The sequence below is a fragment of the Hemiscyllium ocellatum genome, chromosome 21 (genome assembly GCF_020745735.1).
Source record: "Hemiscyllium ocellatum isolate sHemOce1 chromosome 21, sHemOce1.pat.X.cur, whole genome shotgun sequence".
Lineage (NCBI taxonomy): Eukaryota > Metazoa > Chordata > Chondrichthyes > Orectolobiformes > Hemiscylliidae > Hemiscyllium > Hemiscyllium ocellatum.
In genome coordinates this window covers 57,975,228-57,994,423 of record NC_083421.1, presented here as the reverse complement: position 1 = coordinate 57,994,423, position 19,196 = coordinate 57,975,228, and the positions used below count along the sequence as shown (strand labels likewise).

Here is a 19,196-nt window from a genome sequence, read left to right as displayed (position 1 = left end):
CTAGGACAGAGCAGAGACAGTGGGACAGACTGGGACAGAGCAGGGACAATGGGACAGACTAGGACAGAGTAGTGAGACACAGACTGGGACAGAGCAGGGACAATGGACAGAGCAGGGTCAGTGAGACAGACTGGGACAGAGCGGGATAGTGGGACAGACTGGGACAGAGCAGTGAGATACAGACTGGAACAGAGCAGGGATAGTGGGACAGAGCAGGGACGGTGGGACAGAATGGAACAGAGCAGGGTCAGTGAGACAGACTGGGAGAGAGCAGGGAGACACACTGGGACAGAGCAGGGACAGCAAGACAGACTGGGACAGAGCAGGGACGATGGGACAGAATGGGACAGAGCAGGGTCAGTGAGACAGACTGGGACAGAGCAGGGAGACAGACTGGGACAGAGCAGGGAGACAGACTGGGACAGAGCAGGGGCAATGGGACAGACTGGATTGTTTTACAGAGAGCCAGCATGCACTCAATAGCCACAATGAATCAATGCTGCCAGAAACACTGAATATTTCCAGCTTCTTCCATTGTTAATAAAATGTCATCCTCATCTGGCATGCATACAGGCTGGGAAATGACAACCAGGAGAAAAACATTACTTTTCCCCATAACTCAAACTAACCAGACACCTATGTGTTACCAATGACTCACAACTCACTCAGCACAAGTGAAGAGTGAAACAGAATCACAGAATTGTCACTGCGCAGAAAGAGGCCTTTCTGCCCCTTCTGTCTGTGATAGTAAACCAAGGAGCTTTGTTTCTCAATATCCCACTAGGCAACAGAATGGTTGATTATGTGAGTGGTCTGCCAGTGATGCTTTTATCAAACATTTCTAATTTTTTAAAATAAAAGAATAGTACAATCAGCAAACTGTTCACATACAAGTCACAAAAAGTAAATACATGCAGCGCTAAAATATTTCTATTAAGCACTGAGCTGGAATTAAATGGTTGTCAATTACTGTTTCCAGGAGCAAATTCTTCTTCACAGGAATAAAATCCTTCACTACTTATTAAATGAAAATCCCTGAAAGCTGTGTTGCCCGCAGTTCAGTTTCAGAGGTCAATAGCTAATTCACAATTGTTTTTTTTTCCCAAATAACCCTTTCAGAGATGTTGTGACATGGTAAATGATAAATGAGGTAGGGGAGGGTGCATCAGGCCAGAGGCTTGGTCTGGGTGGGATGCTCTTCGGAGGGTTGGTGCAGACTTGATGGACCAAATGGCCTCTTTTGCACTGTAGGGATTCTATGACTGACACGTCATTGCAGTTGAAGCATGAACCTGGAGTCTCCAGCTCAGAGGAAAGGTCACTACCGCTGTGCCAGAACAGTCCTTAAAATGTTTTTTTGACTCCTTTATTAATGCACAGGATGACAGCATCACTGGCTAGGCAGCATTTATTATCCATCCCTTATTGCCCAGAGGGCAGTTAAGAGTCACCCCCATTGCTGTGGGTCTGGAGTCACATGTAAGCCAGACCAGGTAAGGATGGCAGTTTCCTTCCCTAAAGGGTATTAGTGAAGTACTTGGGTTTTTTCCTGGAAATCGACAATGGATTCATGGTCATCATTAGATTCTTACTTCTAGGTTTTTATTGAATTCAAATTCCACCATCTGCTGTGACGGGATTCGAACCCTCCAGAACATTATCTGAGTCTCTGGGTTAACAGTGCTACAATAAGACCAAGGGAGGCCATACAGTATCTTAGGGGAATTTTCCTTGACACCATGGACAAGGTGTCTCCTTAAGCTGCTCCCTGTAACAAAGGTCAAATAAAGATGGGGCAGTGGATGTGTATGCGCTTGTGCTGACATCACTGCCCATGGAACATGGTGACGTTAGCAGTGCATGTGCTGAGCCTGTCACAAGCAGCTGACATTACCAGCTGTATCTGTGTATGAGCTGGTAGTCATTATGAGGTAGGGTCATTGGACCCGAAACACTAACTCTGCTGTCTCTCTTCATAGATGATGTTAAAAAAAATCACACAACAGATTATAATCCAGTGAGTTTGTTTGAAAGTATTAGCTTTCAGAGTGCTGCTCTTTTGTCAGGTGGTTGACAAAGGAGCAGCAGTCCAAAAGCTTGTTCTTCCAAATAAACCTGTTGGAATATAATCTGGTGTGTGTGATTTTTTAACTTTTCTATCCCAGTCCAACACCGGCTCCTCCACTTCACGGAGGGATACCAGAGCTGTTGAGTTTTAAAGCAATTCCTATTTTTGTTTCTGATTTCCACCATCTCACAGTTCTTTGGGGATTTATTTTTTAACCATTTTATCTGTCATTTTGGCATTCAGAGTGATCAGTCCAATCTCTTTGAGCTGAGCTGATTGCAGGAAGATTGGCATCACTCACCTCACAGTGCCACCACTGGTGGGAGTACCATGAAGCAGGAATTGCTGCATTTGACTATTAAAAGTGTTAGAAGGATTCTTAAGATCTCAGTAACCCACTTGAATGACTAACTACATTCATGACAGCAGGCATAATGAAAAGGAAATCTCAGGAAGTAATAAATCAAGAATTGTATCCAAATACTTAAATGATTTATAAAGAACTCACCCAGTAAACACAAGACAGAGTAGTGTACAAATCAATATTAAGACTTGGTTAAACATCGCAGACTGCGTCCTCTGAATGGCTCTATGCAAATCATTCTGGAGAGAAAGAAACTTCCGTTAGAGATTCCAAACACAAATGAGAAATTGTCATCCATAAGTCTGTCTGAATAAGTTCTAGCCTGCTGCCGGGAGCTGTGTTTTTCAACATGTAAATAATAATCTTCCTCCTGAGTAGCAATTGTTTCAATGTTATGTTACACAACCTTTAAGAGTCAATCCTGAAGATTTTCCACACCACAGTGAGCGTAACTGTGACTTTTTTAGAATTAGAATTAGAATTCCTACAGTGTGGAAGCAGACCCTTCGGCCCATCAAGTCCACACCGACCCTCCGAAGAGTAACTCACCTAACCCATTCCCCTAATCTATATTTGCCCCTGACTAATGCACCTAATCTACACATCCGTATGGGCAATTCAGCATGGCTAATTGACCTAACCTTTACATCATTGGATTTATGGCAGTTGACACTGTACCAGGAAACACTGGGAGCCCAGGCCTCTCGGGGCACCCGTCAAGTTAACGGTGAGAATCATGGATTACGGGCCAGCTCCAACACAATAACAATCTCTCTGAGCTGCAGTAGCACATTCTTTCCTTGAGACCCACAGGACAGTGATTTTTCAATCTGCCTTTGATTAGGGAACACTACAATACATTGTAAAATTCTGCAGAACATCCCTCCTCACTCCTTCCTCCCCTCCAATGTGAAGTGGTTACCACCCTAAGAGTCAACAGAGGGTGCTTTGGACCTAATTGATGGAAAAGGAATAAGACAAGGGATCAGAAGTAGGCCATTTGGCCCATTCAGTCTGTTCTGCCTTTTAATGAGATCATATCTGATTTGATAATCTTCAACTCTCCTTTCCCAATAACACTTGATTCCTTTCCTGGTTAAACCTCTGTCTGTCTCAGCCTTGATTGGACCTAACACCCCAGCTTCAACAGCTCTCTGTGGGAAAGAATTCCACAGAATCACTGCCCTATGAGAGAAGGAACTCCTCCTCATCTCTGTCATAACTGCCCTTACTCTGAGATCATGTCCTTTGATTCTCCCACAAGGACAACCTCTCTCCATCTATATTGTCCACTAAGAATCCTATATGTCTCAATCTCATGGCCTTCTTTAGACATATTTACAATATTGGTCATCTCTGCTCTGTTGTATTGCTCAAAGTTTGGGAGAAAATTTGTAGCTCGGGTGCTCATTGTTGTGGTTCTGTTCGCCGGGCTGGGAATTTGTGTTGCAGACGTTTCGTCCCCTGTCTAGGTGACATCCTCAGTGCTTGGGAGCCTCCTGTGAAGTGCTTCTGTGATGTTTCCTCCGGCATTTGTAGTGGTTTGTCTCTGCCGCTTCCGGTTGTCAGTTCCAGCTGTCCGCTGCAGTGGTCGGTATATTGGGTCCAGGTCGATGTGCTTGTTGATTGAATCTGTGGATGAGTGCCATGCCTCTAGGAATTCCCTGGCTGTTCTCTGTTTGGCTTGTCCGATAATAGTAGTGTTGTCCCAGTCGAACTGATGTTGCTTATCATCTGAGTGTGTGGCTACTAAGGATAGCTCATCATGTTGTTTCGTGGCTAGTTGGTGTTCATGGATGCAGATCGTTAGCTGTCTTCCTGTTTGTCCTATGTAGTGTTTTGTGCATCCCTTGCATGGGATTTTGTACACTACGTTGTTATATTGCTTCAGGAATTAATAAATAACTCATGGAGACGACCTGTTAGCAAGCTAGAATTTTGAGAAAGGTAAAGGTTAGCAAGTGGCAACAGCTATACAGTCATAGATTTATAAAGTGATCCAGCATGGAAACAGACCCATCAGCCCAACTAGTCCATGCTGAACATAATCCCAAACTAAACTGGTCCCACCTGATAGCTCCTGGCCCATATCCATCCAAACCTTTCCTATTCATGGATTTATCTAAGTACCTTTTAAACGTTGTACCTGTGCCCACATCCATCACTTCCTCAGGAAGTTCAATCCACAAGCAAATTACCCTCTGTGAGAAATATTTGCCCCCATGTCTTTTTTAAATCTCTCTTCTCTCACCTCAAAAATATGCCCCCTTGTCTTGAAATCCCCCATCCCCGGGAAAAGACATCTACCATTCACCTTATCTATACTCTTCACAATTTTATAAACCTGTACAAGATCACCTCTTGGCCTCCTAACCTCCAGTGAAAAATAATCCCAGCCTTTCTTTATAACTCAGCCCTTCTATTCCCAGCAACATCCTGGTAAATCTCTTCTGATCACTCTCTAGCTTAATAACATCCTTCCTGTAACAGGGTCTACTGTATCATTTCCAGCAATTATATATTCTAGGGAAAGACAGACTTCAAATACAGGGTTGGAGGTGGATTCTAATGAAGTGTCCACTCCCAAACTGCTAGCCAGACTTTTTTCTTATTGAATGTTGTGTACTACCAACTTCCTGTGTTTTCATATTTGACGTTTTATTTTAAGATTTGATGATGCCAACTTTGCAATCCTGAAGTTGCTCCTGACACCAAAGTTTTTTTGGTGAACGTCTTTTAGAAATGCAACTGCAGGTTTACCTTGGGATTCAAAAATGTTAATGCAGTCTTTGAAAGGAAGCAGGATTCAAAATAAATGACTCAGAGTCACTTACTATCATGTTCTCCAGCACATACTTGGCTAACCAACAGTTTAGAAAGACTGGGATGAAGAGATTCCTCAGAGGTGGCCAGAAAATCTGTAATAGAGACAAAGAGAATGGACTCACTCAGAAGGAAACAAGTTTAATTTAATTAGTGCCCTTTGCTCAGAAACAGCATCCCCAAAACACTTCACATGGAAATGCAGACTGGAAAGGGAGAGTTGGGTGGAGGTGGGGTCCCAAGAAACTGGATCAGAGACGACAGCAGAGGTGGATAGATTTAAGAAAGGGATCAGGAATTTTCAACCAGGAGAGCCAAAGGTTCTGCTGCCAATGGGGGGGGTTGCGGGGAGGGGCACAGGAAAAGTGAGCAATGTGCAAAGGCCAGAGTCAGGAAGCAATTGTGTGCAGGTTGGAAATACCTGTGTTGTGTTTTGAGGTGTTCCCGGGTTACATACCAATGTAATTCATCAAGACTGGGCTCTCATAGAGGTCAGAAAGATTTCCAATCTGTGCTGTGTTGTTGTTCAGCTCTCTGCACATAGTGAACAGTTTCACCCCAATTCTTATACAGGTTTTGAGAAGATGTAATTATTAGCTTCTTTTGGCTTGACAGCAGTTGCTTGTCAAACACTCTGCGTTAGGCCAGGGAAAGAAGATAATCCTCAAAGCCAACACTCCTGATTAATATACAGTGATGCCCCACAGTTTAAAAACCCCATGATACTCCCTATTAATGCTCCAACACCTGTAAAGATTATGTGAGTGAGATACTGCAGTGTGATTATAATCAGCGGAACACAGTCCGCTCAGGGAGTAATAGATTCAGAAGAGATGGCGACAAGGGAAACACTGATATGAAACAAAAATCAATAAAACAGTAATTGATGGATTATATTTTATGTTCAATGTTTCAGTTAACTTGACCTTAATCTTAACTTTAATCTTCAGAAGTCACACGACACCAGGTTATAGTCCAATGGGCTTATTTGAAATCACAAGCTTTCGGAGTGCTGCTCCATCGTCAGCTGAAGTGACCTAGTGTCCTGTGACTTCTGACCTTGTCCACCCGCGTTCAACACTGGCACTTCCACATCTTGGCTACCATTGACACCACAAACCATCGGCTTAAGGTGGAGAGGATCTCCAAGAAGATCACGCATATCGACACAGACATCAGGTTTCTGCACACTTCACTCAATGAAAGGACAGCGCTCTGAAAGCTTGTGATTTTACATAAACATGTTGGACCATAATCCAGCATTGTGTAACTTCTGACCTTGTCCACCCAGTCCAACACTGGCACCTCCAAATCATGGCTCTAATCTTTGGTGTTATTTATGATCTAGGTAGAAACCAGTAATGTTTTTCTAAAATCTCTAAACCCAAGTATTTACTAAAAGAACGAAGCCACAAGGTTTACAGTTTAAATCAAAGACATTTAACTAAACAAAAATCAAACAACGTTAATAAAAATAACAAAACTGTCAGTTACAGGATGATATTAAAAATCTAATGAGCACAGCTAAGACATGTTTTAATTGAAACTTGTTAACTCAATTTTCCCACTGTTTCCTTTTAACTTAGATACTTTCAATAAACTTAAGTCAGACACACAATGGAAATTTGAAGATTAACACTTGGTCCGAAAGGTTGCTTCCTTTTAACTTCCTCCAATTGTTCCCTTGTTATCAACTCCTAGTACAGACACAGGCATCACTAGTGTCATAAGTGTAATCATCTTGAGTCAGAACCCTTCTTGTACAAATGTTCTTTAACTCTGGAATCCTGCATTTAACACTCTCCCTCTTCACAGCTGAGTTATGCCAGAACTTCAACTCAACCTTATGAGAGTCCTTCAGTTATTAAAGTTTTCCACAGAAGTTCAGCCAAACTCAGTTTGAAAGCAATGTTTCCTGCAGCAAATATGATCTCAACTAAAACTAAAACTCTGCTCAAAACTAGACTCGTTCCTACAATATACTTCCCCTCTAATTACCCTTTTTGTTGACCTTTTTACTAGTGTTTATCTCTGAGGCAAATCAATCAAATGATCAGTTATTGGAAATAAAGGGCTTCACTGGAAATCACCTCCTCAATACAATTATTTCCTACAGGGGCCCTTGCTTCAAGGTAAAATGCAGGGCTTTCCTCAAAATAGATAAGAAACCACATATCTAACAGCTCTATTAGAATCGTGGAATCATACAATCTCTACAGTGTGGAAACAGCCAGATCCACACCCCTCCCCTATCCCTGTAACCCTGCGTTTCCCATGGCTAACCCACCTAGTCGAAGCATGTTTGGACACTATGGGACAATTTAGCATGACCAATCCACCTGACCTACACCACCTTCAAACAATGTGAGACAATATAGCATGACCAATCCGCCTGACCTACACCATCTTTGAACAATGTGGGACAATATAGCATGGTCAATCCACCTTACCTGCACATCTTTAGACACTGTGGGACAATATAACATGGCCAATCCACCTGATCTGCATATCTTTGGGCACTGTGGGACAATTTAGCATGGCCAATCCACCTAACCTGCACGTCCCTGGGCACCACGGGAGAATTTAGTTAGGCCAATCCATCTAACCTGCACCTCTCTGGATATTATGGGACAATTTAACATAGTCAATCTACCTAACCTGCACATCTGTGTACTGTGGGAGGAAACCGGAGCACTCGGTGGAAACTCACGCAGACAGAGGGAGAATGTGCAAACACCACACAGTTGTCCAAGGGTGGAATCTATTCTGGAAAGCAGATTGGTGAAGGGTAGTTCTAGAGCTATTCTGCCAACATTTATTTCCAGGGTGAAATGATACGAGCATATATCTCTGAACTCAACCACAGCACGGTTTCAATAAACATATCATGATGTGCTCAATCAAACAATCCCAATTAATATCTACACCTACATTAAATCAAACACAATTAATATATAAATAACACACACATCACAAAAATTCCCTTGAGAAGGTGAGGGTACGTTGGCAGGCATTAAAGATCATAGATGCCTACAGAACAGAAAAGGTATTTTGACCCATCCAGTCCATGTCAATCTTTAGATTATTTGAAAGGAAAGTGTGTGTCTTTGTCAACATTGAAACATGATTGGCAGAATAACAGGTTTGTGTTGCAAATAATTTCCTTGTCTTGCATTTACATTTGAGCTGAAGGGACATGCAGCCTTGCAATGACACATCCCAGATACGCTAGGAGCAGGCAGTCCCTACTTTAACGGACTGAATTAACATTTCCAGTGGAAACCCTGGTGCTCAGGGGCATAAAAGTACAGTAACCCCCCCCCCCCCAATACACGAGGGGTATGCGTTCTAAGACCTACTGCGGAAGCCCAAAACTACAGATAAGAGTAAACCCATTTATTTCAATGGGAAACGTATCTTCCCAGCAGCCTCCTGGTCCCTGGTTCTGGAACGTTCTCTATAATGTGTTTGCCTCACGGTAAACCGTGGGTAATTGAATCCATGGAAATCGAATACAGATGTCGCCCTGTACACCAATATGTGTGACAAGGTCTGCTGTCTCAATCTAGTCAGCTCAGTAGCTTTTCCAAGCCAGTTTTTTTCCAAGAAATGCAACACAATTAACAATCTAAACTGTACTTTAGCAAAAAGATATTGAAACAACTATTTTTGCACTTGACAGTTTTTTTGTCATTGCTGCTCAACATATAAGATAAATATATTTCAAATGCTTTCTACTAACCCTAATGCTAACCCATCATCCGTAAAGCCCCCTCCAAGTTATGCATTATCTTGACTTGGAAATACGGCACTCGTCCTTCATCGTCATGGAGTAACTCTCTCCCTAAAAGCACTGTGACAGCTCCCCTTCACCACATGGGTGACAGTGATTCACCACACCCCCACCTTCCCAAGGTCAATGACAAATAGGTAATAAAACTGGCCTTTTCAAAAACATTCACAATCCAGGGTGGCACAGTGGCTTAGGGTGGCACGATGGCTCAGTGGTTAGCACTGCTGCCTCATAGCACCAGGGACCCAGTTTCAATTCCCAGCCTCGGGCGACTGTCTGTGTGAAGCTTACACATTCTCCCCATGTCTGCGTGGGTTTCCTCCAGATGCTTCATTTTCGGCCCACAATCCAAAGATGGCAGGTTATGTAGATTGGCCGTGCTAAATTGCCCGTAGTGTTCAGGGATATGTATGCCAGATGCACTAGTCAGGGGTAAATATAGGGGAATGGGTCTGGGTAGGTTACTGTTCGGAGGGTCAGTGCGGACTTGCTGGGTGAAAGGGCCTGTTTCCACACTGTAGGGATTCTATGATTCAATAACAGATGGTTAAAAATAGCTGGGATTCGCAATTGCTGGGATTATATGCAATTACTGTGAGCGACTTAACATAAAAACACCTAATTCTAATTATGAAGATTCAGGGTGATAGGTGGATAATGACTGGATTGGGATTCTGAATGAGTAACACTAACAGCTGCCTGAAACCCACAGCCAATTCGAAACACATACAATGAAATCTCCAAGCATACCTAGAGTACTGGATCCTTGAAAAACTCTTTCCAATGCAGACTTCAAGATGTGTGTTGGCATGGAAAAGCACTTTTAGAAACATTGCTACAGCTGGATACAGGAATGATTGCACTCAGTCACTCACCCAATGCTACCAAACGTATTGTTTTTAATCTCTATATTAATAAAAACCAAGATATGCAAGTTAAGCTAATCTGCAGTATAGACAGCATCGTCTGCAGGAACCACTTACACAAATCGAGTGTGACATAAATTTTCAGAAGGAATTGCAAAGGGTCTAATAGGACTACTGATGATCCCTCTGCATAGTAACTGAACTGTTGTTACATTTCATTCCAATAGCACGCTGGAAATCAAACCCCTGCTACTCCTGGAGTTATCACAAAGGTTAAAACTTTAAAAGTGCAGCCTGAGAGGGTTGGGAAAGATGCACATGCATGAGAATGTTTGAAGGTTTCAGAAACTGGCTGTAGGGATCGCACAGACTAATAAATAAGGAGCTGCAAATCATTGTCAGGGGACGTGAAAGGAATATTAACACTGGGGAGATATCATGATCCAAACACTGTTGGCTGGGCTTTTCATTCACAGTGGAGCACAGTCGGAAAAATGCATTTAAGGTCATGATCAGAAGTGGCATGATTTTATTGAAAGTGAAGAAGGCTTTAGGGACTGAATTGTTTACATCCACTAATATGTCTTCTGTTCTTATGTTTCTGAAAGGAGTCATTGCTGAAAAACAGAATGTGCTGGGGCTTGATGAATTGACAATTTAGCTGTTAATGTGTGTTTCTATGGATTGTAACCCATACGTACTGACACTAATTGTACGCTTAATTCTTGCACATAATACCACACATGTAATTAATCAAAATAAACTATAATAAATACCGTGATTTCTAATATTTTAAATTCTAAGTAGGACCAATCATCCTCTAACACACCTGACTGCTCCTGGAACTAAATTTGGATGATAACTCTCAAAATAAATCAAAGTTTATCGACCACAAGCATGTCAAAGCACTTTTCAGCCAAAATATAGTAACCCTAGGGATGTAGGAAACTCAGCAGCCAATGTAGACTCAGCAAGTTCCCATAAGCAGTCATAGAATCATAGAGATGTACAGCATGGAAACAGATCCTTCAGTCCAACCTATCCATGCCGACCAGATATCCCAATGCAATCTAGTCCCACCTGCCAGCACCCGGCCCATATCCCTCCAAACCCTTCCTATTCATATACCCATCCAAATGCCTCTTAAATGTTGCAAGTGTACCAGCCTCCACCACATCCTCTGGCAGCTCGTTCCATACACATACCACCCTCTGCATGAAAATGTTGTCTCTTAGGTCTCTTTTATATCTTTCCCCTCACACCCTAAACCTATGCCCTCTAGTTCTGGTCTCCCCCGACCCCAGGGAAAAGACTTTGTCTATTTATCCTATCCATGCCCCTCATAATTTTGTAAACATCTATAAGGTCACCCCTACGCCTCCGATGCTCCAGGGAAAACAGCTCCAGCCTGTTCAGCCTCTCCCTGTAGCTCAGATCCTCCAACCCTGGCAACATCCTTGTAAATATTTTCTGAACCCTTTCAAGTTTCACAACATCTTTCTGATAGGAAGGAAACCAGAATTGCACGCAATATTCCAACAGTGGCCTAACCAATGTCCAGTACAGCCGCAACATGACCTCCCAACTCCTGTACTCAATACACTGACCAATAAAGGAAAGCATACCAAATGCCTTCTTCACTATCCTATCTAACTGCGACTCCACTTTCAAGGAGCTATGAACCTGCAGTCCAAGGTCTCTTAGTTCAGCAACACTCCCTAGTACCTTACCATTAAGTGTATAAGTCCTGCTAAGATTTGCTTTCCCAAAATGCAGCACCTCACATTTATCTGAATTAAACCCCATGTGGGAATGATCAGATCACCTGTTTTTATTTGGTTGTGGGACAAATTTTGTCCAAACCTCTGGGGATATCCCCTCTCCTCTTCAAATTAGTTCCAAGGACTTTTTTTTATCTTCACCTAAGACGGTTGTGAAGCATTGGTTTAAGGTCTCACAGAAAGATGGCATTTCTGACAGTCCAGCACTCCCTCGGTGCTGCACAGGAGTGCCAGCAATAATTTGTAAGTTCAAGAGGGACCCAGGATCTTGAGCACGAGTTCTACCAGCTGAGCTCTGACTGGCAACAGTGCCAGGATGGTCCTGTCCCTATGATATTGTGATGTAGAGGTGCTGGTGTTGGACTGAGGTGGACAAAGTCAGAAGTCACACTACACCAGGTTATAGTCCAACAGTTTAATTTGGAAGTACAAGCTTTCAGAACGCTGCTTCTTCATCAGGTGAAGAGTTCATAACTTGGTGTTATGTGACCTACCCTATTAGGACAAGGGCAGAAATGGGGTGCACCATTCAAAACCAACCTGCTTCTATGAAAATATTTTACTTGGAAAGGCAGGGCAAAAACTGCAAAAAAGTTGTAAAATTAACATAATTAGTGAAACATCATTAGTCCTCTAAACATTCAAATATTAAGTTTAACAAAGGATGCTGGCATTTAGCCATTTTCCATGCTCAAAATCTGCAGCCCTTGGTCACGCTTGGTCAGGAATGCCCTGAGTACTGGCTGTTAGAACAGAATAACTCTGCCTGCTCCCTGCACCAGTAACTTATCTGGCCTTGAGTGAGATTTCCAATTCAATGCAAATGATCATTGAACTGGTGAAACATTTGCACTGCATGTCCACATTCACCCAAAGATGTTTGGATTGAGACTGTGCTAGTATATAGAATTAAAATTTAGTGAAGTTTCTGTATTAGTAATTATTTAATTATGTTAACAGCTGCCACTCTCACATTACAGTAGTAGAACCACAGAGTCAAAGAGATAAACAGCATGGAAACTGACCCTTTGATCTAACTTCTCCACACTGACCAGATATCCTAAATTAATCTAGTCCCATTTGCCTGCATTTAGCCCGCATCCCTCTAAATCCTTCCTATTCATGTACCTATCCAGGTGATCTTTTAAATGTTCCCATTGTACCAGCCTCCACCACTTCCTCTGGCAGTTCATTCCATACATGCACCACCCTTTATCTGAAAAAGTTGCCCCTTAGGTCCCTTTTAAAACCTCCCCTTCTTACCTTAAACTAGAGTCAAAAATTGAGTGCAACTTGAAAAATCAGAGGTAAATATTTTGTGATGACTTACTGTGATGATGAAAGGAACAGTGTTGATCATTTCAAGGATGAATGTTACTCGGAAAATCTGTTCCCAGATGTTCCCCTGTAAAGAGCAATGTGGCTTTAGGCAATGTGGAATATCACAACTTGTTTCGAAGCTTTGAAATTCAATAAGTTATTTCAGGCAAAGGTAAGTTCTTTGATGTGGTTTTGCAACGTTGTTGTGCTGGCTTTCCAATATGTACTTTGTCTAAATGCAGCTCCCTGTTGGGACTGTAGAGTTGACAATTGTGCACTATCATTGATTCATTTCTCATTCACTAACTGGACTATTTTAATTTTATTGCTAGGACATTGAACCACTCTTGGTAAACGACAGGAGCGGAGATAGTTTCATATTAGAATTTAAAACTGCTAGTGTAAAACTCAGTGGTTAGCACTGCTGCCTCACAACACCAAGGACCTGGGCTCGCATCCAGCCTCGGACGACCGTTTGCGTGGAGCAGATATCTCCCAGTGTCTGCACGGATTTCCTCTGGGTGCTCCGGTTTCCTCCCACAGCCCAAAGATGAGCAGGTTGGGTGATTTGGCCATGCTAAATTATCCATAGTATTCAGGGATGTGTAGATTAGGTATATTAGTGAGCAGGAAATGTAGGGGAATGGGTCTGGGTGGGTTACTTTTTGGAGGATCAGTGTGGACTTGTTGGGCCGAAGGGCCTGATTCCACACTGTCAGGATTCTATGGAAAATATATCATAGGAGCAATAACATTATGGCCAAAACTACCTTCTTCTGATTTGAATACAAATTTTTGGAAAGCAGTTTAACACATTTTCAAAACATATTATTCAACTCAGTACATAGGAGACTCGAATCGATGCATCCCTTTATTATATCTTTTTCTACCTAATTAAGAGCTATTTAAAGTTAAACTCTGCATTGATCTCTGAAAACCTTTAATTAAATGACACGAATGACAAGCAATTGGCTCTCTGTATCCATTTGGATAATCAACAAAATGATGTATTTAAGGGGAAGCTAGATAAGCTAGATAATGAATAAAAAGAATATTTAGAGAAGATCAGATAAAGAAATGATTTAGGAACCATGTGTGGAGCACAAACACAGACGTAGAACTGCTCGGCTGCTTTCATTGTATAAACAGTTAATAATAGGTATGATTATTGATACAGATCTATTTGAGGGTGAAACATTGATGTATAGTACAAAATACAGTTCAGAAGAAGGGTCACTGGCCCCCAAAACGTTAACTCTGATTTCTCTCCACAGATGCTGCCAGACCTGCTGAGATTTTCCAACATTTTCTGTTTTTGTTTCAGATTTCCAATATCTCCAGTTCTTTCAGTTTTTTTTTGGATAATGAACTGCACCAATCCTCAGGATTCTCTTCAACTTTTTTTTGGAAAATCAGAAGAACTACGTGAACAAAGAGTGGAATTCAGTCTGAGATGTGACAAGTTTGTTAACGTGTGAGGTGGCAAGAAGGGCAGGTTTGCTTCAACACTGCAGCAGCCTTGTCTATGACATGTCCACGGGACGTAAGCATCACTGGCCAGTCCAACACTTATTGCCAAGAGGGTCATTAAGAATCAATCACTTTACTGTGGGTTTACAATCACATGTAGGCCAGACTAGGTGGGGATGGCTGATTTCCTTCCCTAAAGGGCATTAGTGAACCGGATGAGTTTTTAACAACTATCGACAATGGTCACCGTTAGACCAGCTCTGAATTCCAAACTTCTATGGAAGTCAAATTCCACCTTCTGAGTGATGATGTTTGAACTCATGTCCCCAGATCATTGGCCTGGGACTTGGGATTGCTAGTCCATTATCACAACACTACCACTTCGCTTCGCTTTTTTCCCTTATTCAGATGCTTATCATCACCCCCTTTCAGACAGGATGCATGCTCAGCAGCAAATGATCTTTTCACAATAACATCCGCATTTTTGTGCTTCCTAGTTCTTGAAAACAAATCTGCATTTCTAAATATCAAGTTCAGATGATTGAACAAATGAATTTGGTGTAATTTATTGATCAGTCTTTTTTTTTCATCTCTGTGTACAATGAGATGTACAACCAGACGCCTGTGGTTTCAACGCATGATAAAATAAAAAGTATCACTTTCAATTATATTTTATCATCTCAATTCGTTGCAGATTCATCATTTTTTTCAACTTTCATGGGGGACTATGGACAGTCCTGATAATCACATTAGAAAGGGACATTATAGCCATGGAAAACATGTACCACAGTGCTGACTCTTGTTTTGCTTCTCAGTAAAATGGAATTGCAGTTCCAGAGGGCTGAAGAATGATTTAGGGACTCCCAAATCTACTAACAAAAGTGAATTTCCAATCAAAGTCTCAACAATGCATGGAATCAATAGGCAAAAAACAAACTAAGGCCATTAATGTTTCATTGGAAGTTGTTATAGAATAGTTTATCTTTCAACGAGGGTCTAATTTCTATTCATCAACCAATGGTTACTTACCTTGTAGCTTAGGTATGTGAGGAGCATGGTCTCCAAGAAACTAATTAAGGCCACTGTAACCTATGCAGATTAGAGAAATAAAACTCAACACAAATGCCACATTTAAGAACCAATTCATTTTTCTTAATTACACAACATAATTGGTAACAGTCTACTTTGTATGTTTGAGCTAAATTCAAAGGAGTTACACCCACACAAGATCTGTTCCGGAAAACATTCTTCAGATTTTCTTACAAATTGCACGTCTATAACGTTTTAAAAGCTACAGTGGAGTCTGTTCAATGTACAATGCTGCACGCTGTGTAATTTGGGAAGAACGGTGACACAGATGTCAATTGTCAAGGCAAACGATGTCCTATAATGGCTTGACTTTTACATCAACAATAACGGTTAGAGTTACAGTCATCATTGTCATTACAGTAATTGAGACAGAAACTTTCAGAGTGCCCACTTGTGCAGTTAAATGTGGAAATGAAGACGTTGAGTATAAGTTACTTCACTCCTCTACTCATGTGAACCTGACCAAGAGACTTGGCAGTGGAATAAACATGAGGAAGTGAGGTTGTGATACTGACACAACAGTTTTTCAATAAAAAATACCAGAAGAACTTAGTGCTGTTACATTTAGGACCAAATGAATTTTTAACAGCTTATTCGTTGTAATTACTCATAAACAAACTCCTTTGTCTTGAATTTTCCCCCCCAGTCTCAATTCTAATAAGTGTTGGAGACAGGAAAAAAAAATAAGTTTAGCATTATTTTTAGTATTTTGGTCTCTTAATCTCATTCACCTCACCTTACATTTCCTCTCTTTTTTTTCTCTTCTTTCTATATGATTTCTACTACTTGTTTTGGATTCTGTGTGACTCATTAAGGATTCTTGAGTTGAAGAGCCTCATTGCTTTGTATCCTGCTGCCCTCCCCTATTTAGGGCATCACAGTGAATCCGATGTCTGATAGGGGCAAGTTACCACTCAAAAAGTCAGCAAAGTCTTTGGGCAGCTTTCAGCAAGGTGGAGAACAAGGGCTTCTCCTGTTGCTGACTGCAAAGCCTGAGACAATGTTTTCAATAATTTGTTATCAGTATCATGTCCTAAAGGGAAGATAAATTGGAGGCTGGTTGGATGAACACTTTGTCCACTCACCAGTGGTCTCTTGATCTGAATCCAATCCAGACTAATGGATTTTCTGTACAACATCTACGTGACATAATCTTGGGCACTGTCAAGCAAATTACATGCAGGCACTGGGAAGATGCTCTTCCTTTGGCAGCAATTTGAATGAGACTTTAAAGACAGATGGGCAGATAATCAGGTCTTTCTCAGGAGGGACTAGGATTTGGTACAAGGAGTACATGAGATTGGGCAAGGCATATTTCTGGTTCAGAAGAGAAAGATCTTTTTTAAAATTAATTCACATTGTGGCCAGTATTCATTGCCTATCTCTAATTGCACAGACAATGGTTATGAGTCAACCACATTACTCAGAGAGTAGTAGGGGCTAAGCAAGTTTTGAGAAGATTTGTAGCTAAGGTTGTGGTTTTGGATGTGGGTTTGCTCGCTGAGATGAAAGGTTCATTTCCTGATGTTTCGTTACCTTACTAGGTAACATCTTCAGTGGACCTCATGCAAACAATGCTGAAAATTCCTGCTTTCTATTTATATATTTGGGTTTCTTTGGGTTGGTGGTGTCATTTCTTGTGATGATGCTATTTCTTGTGGTGAAGTCACTTCCTGTTCCTTTTCTCAGGGGGTGGTAGATGGGGTCTAATGCGGTGTGTTTGTTGATAGAGTTGCAGTTGGAATGCCATGCTTCTAGGAATTCTCGTGCATGTCTTTGTTTGGTTTGTCCTAGGATGGATGTATTGTCCCAGTTGAAGTGGTGTCCTTCTTCATCCGTATGTGAGGATACTAGTGAGAGACAGTTTTGTCAAACCGTCCTCATAAGAGGATTAAATTACAACTGCCAGGATGCGGACAAGAAAGATTTCTTAGCTGCATTAGAAACAACACTAAAAGACAACCAGCAATCCATCAAACAAGTAGTCACACCAACATTAAGCAGAAAAAAGGAAGGAAACACACTCAATACACAAGAAAGGAAAGCACTGGAATGACTAAAAAAAGATAAAAACATTGTTATCCTACCTGCAGACAAAGGACGCTTGACAGTCATTTTAACTCAAAGAGACTACATTGAAAAAGCAAACTCACCACTTACAGATACCAACACTTACCAACAAGTGGCGATAGACCCGACCCCACAACCAAAAAATGAAACCAGACGGATCCAACACACCACACTTCTACGGATTACTCAAAATTCACAAACCAGGATCACCACCCCCCAGACCCTCTCCATCCACTCCACCCAAGAATTCCTGAAGACCAAAGATACTAAAATAGAAGGGAATGAAATAATGGTCTCCTTTGATGTAACAGCCCTGTTTACTTCCATCAACATTAACCTGGCCATCAACATTAACACTGACTACACTATTAGAAGACCCAAAGACACAGACACCAAACACATCGAACTTCATCAACAAGGAGAATATCATCAATCTAGTGGACTTATGCCTTACCACCTACTTCACCTTTCAACAACAAAACTTACAGAAAAACCAATGGAACACCATGGGATCTCCGATATCAGGGTTCTTAGCAGAGGCAGTAATGCAGAGACTTGAGCAAACAGCTCTAACAACCATTCAACCCAAACTCTGGGTCTGCTACGTGGATGACACCTTTGTCATCACTAAACGAAACAAGTTAGAGGAAACCTTCAAGACCATCAATAATACCCTTACTGGCATAAAATTTACTAAAGAGGAGGAAGACAACAACAAACTGCCATTCCTAGATGTCACAGTTAAGCAAACAGCCAATGGGGATCTTCAAACCAGCGTCTACAGAAAAACAACACATACTGACCAAATATTAAACTACAGAAGCAATCATCCCAACACCCACAAATGAAACTGCATCAGAACATTATTTCAACAAGCCAACACACACTGCAGCATAGAGGAAAATCACCTACATTATGTATTCAAAAAGAATCGGTACCCAGTGAACACAGTCCACCGATTTCTCAGCAACAAACCCAAACAAGCAGACAAAACATATCTAGAAACCCTCGCCACTCTTCCCTACATCAAAGACATCTCAGAAATGACTGCCAGACTACTCAGACCCCTTGGGATCATGGTAGCCCACAAACCCACCAACACACTAAAACAGCAGCTAATGAACTTGAAAGACCCTATACAGACAATGAGCAAAACTAACGTCATTTACAAAATACTGTGCAAGGACTGTAACAAATACTACATTGGACAAACAGGCAGAAAACTAGCCACCAGGATGCATGAACACCACTAGCCACAAAAAGACATGACCCGCTCTCACTAGTATCCTCACATACGGATGAGGAAGGACACCACTTCAACTGGGACAATACATCCATTCTAGGACAAGCCAAACAGACATGCACAAGAATTCCTAGAAGCATGGCATTCCAAACGGAAGTCTATCAACAAACACATCGAGTTAGACCCCATCTACCACCCGCTGAGAAAAGGAACAGGAAGTGACTTCACCACAGGAAATAACATCACCACAGGAAATGACACCACCAACCCAAAGAAACCCAAAACATATAAATAGAAAGCAGGAATTTT

General features: G+C 41.6%; 1 protein-coding gene across 2 annotated transcripts in view; it reads right to left on the bottom strand.

Moving 5' to 3' along the window:
* LOC132825911 (potassium channel subfamily T member 1-like) overlaps positions 1-19,196 on the bottom strand; it is a 428,710-nt gene that overhangs the window by 151,184 nt on the left and 258,330 nt on the right. For both annotated transcript variants that reach the window (XM_060841534.1, XM_060841535.1), the window contains 4 exons: positions 15,515-15,574; positions 13,026-13,100; positions 5,267-5,350; positions 2,577-2,671 (listed from right to left, as the gene is read on the bottom strand). In XM_060841534.1, the coding sequence (XP_060697517.1) occupies positions 2,577-2,671; positions 5,267-5,350; positions 13,026-13,100; positions 15,515-15,574 (314 nt within the window). The remainder of the gene's footprint in view (positions 1-2,576; positions 2,672-5,266; positions 5,351-13,025; positions 13,101-15,514; positions 15,575-19,196) is intronic.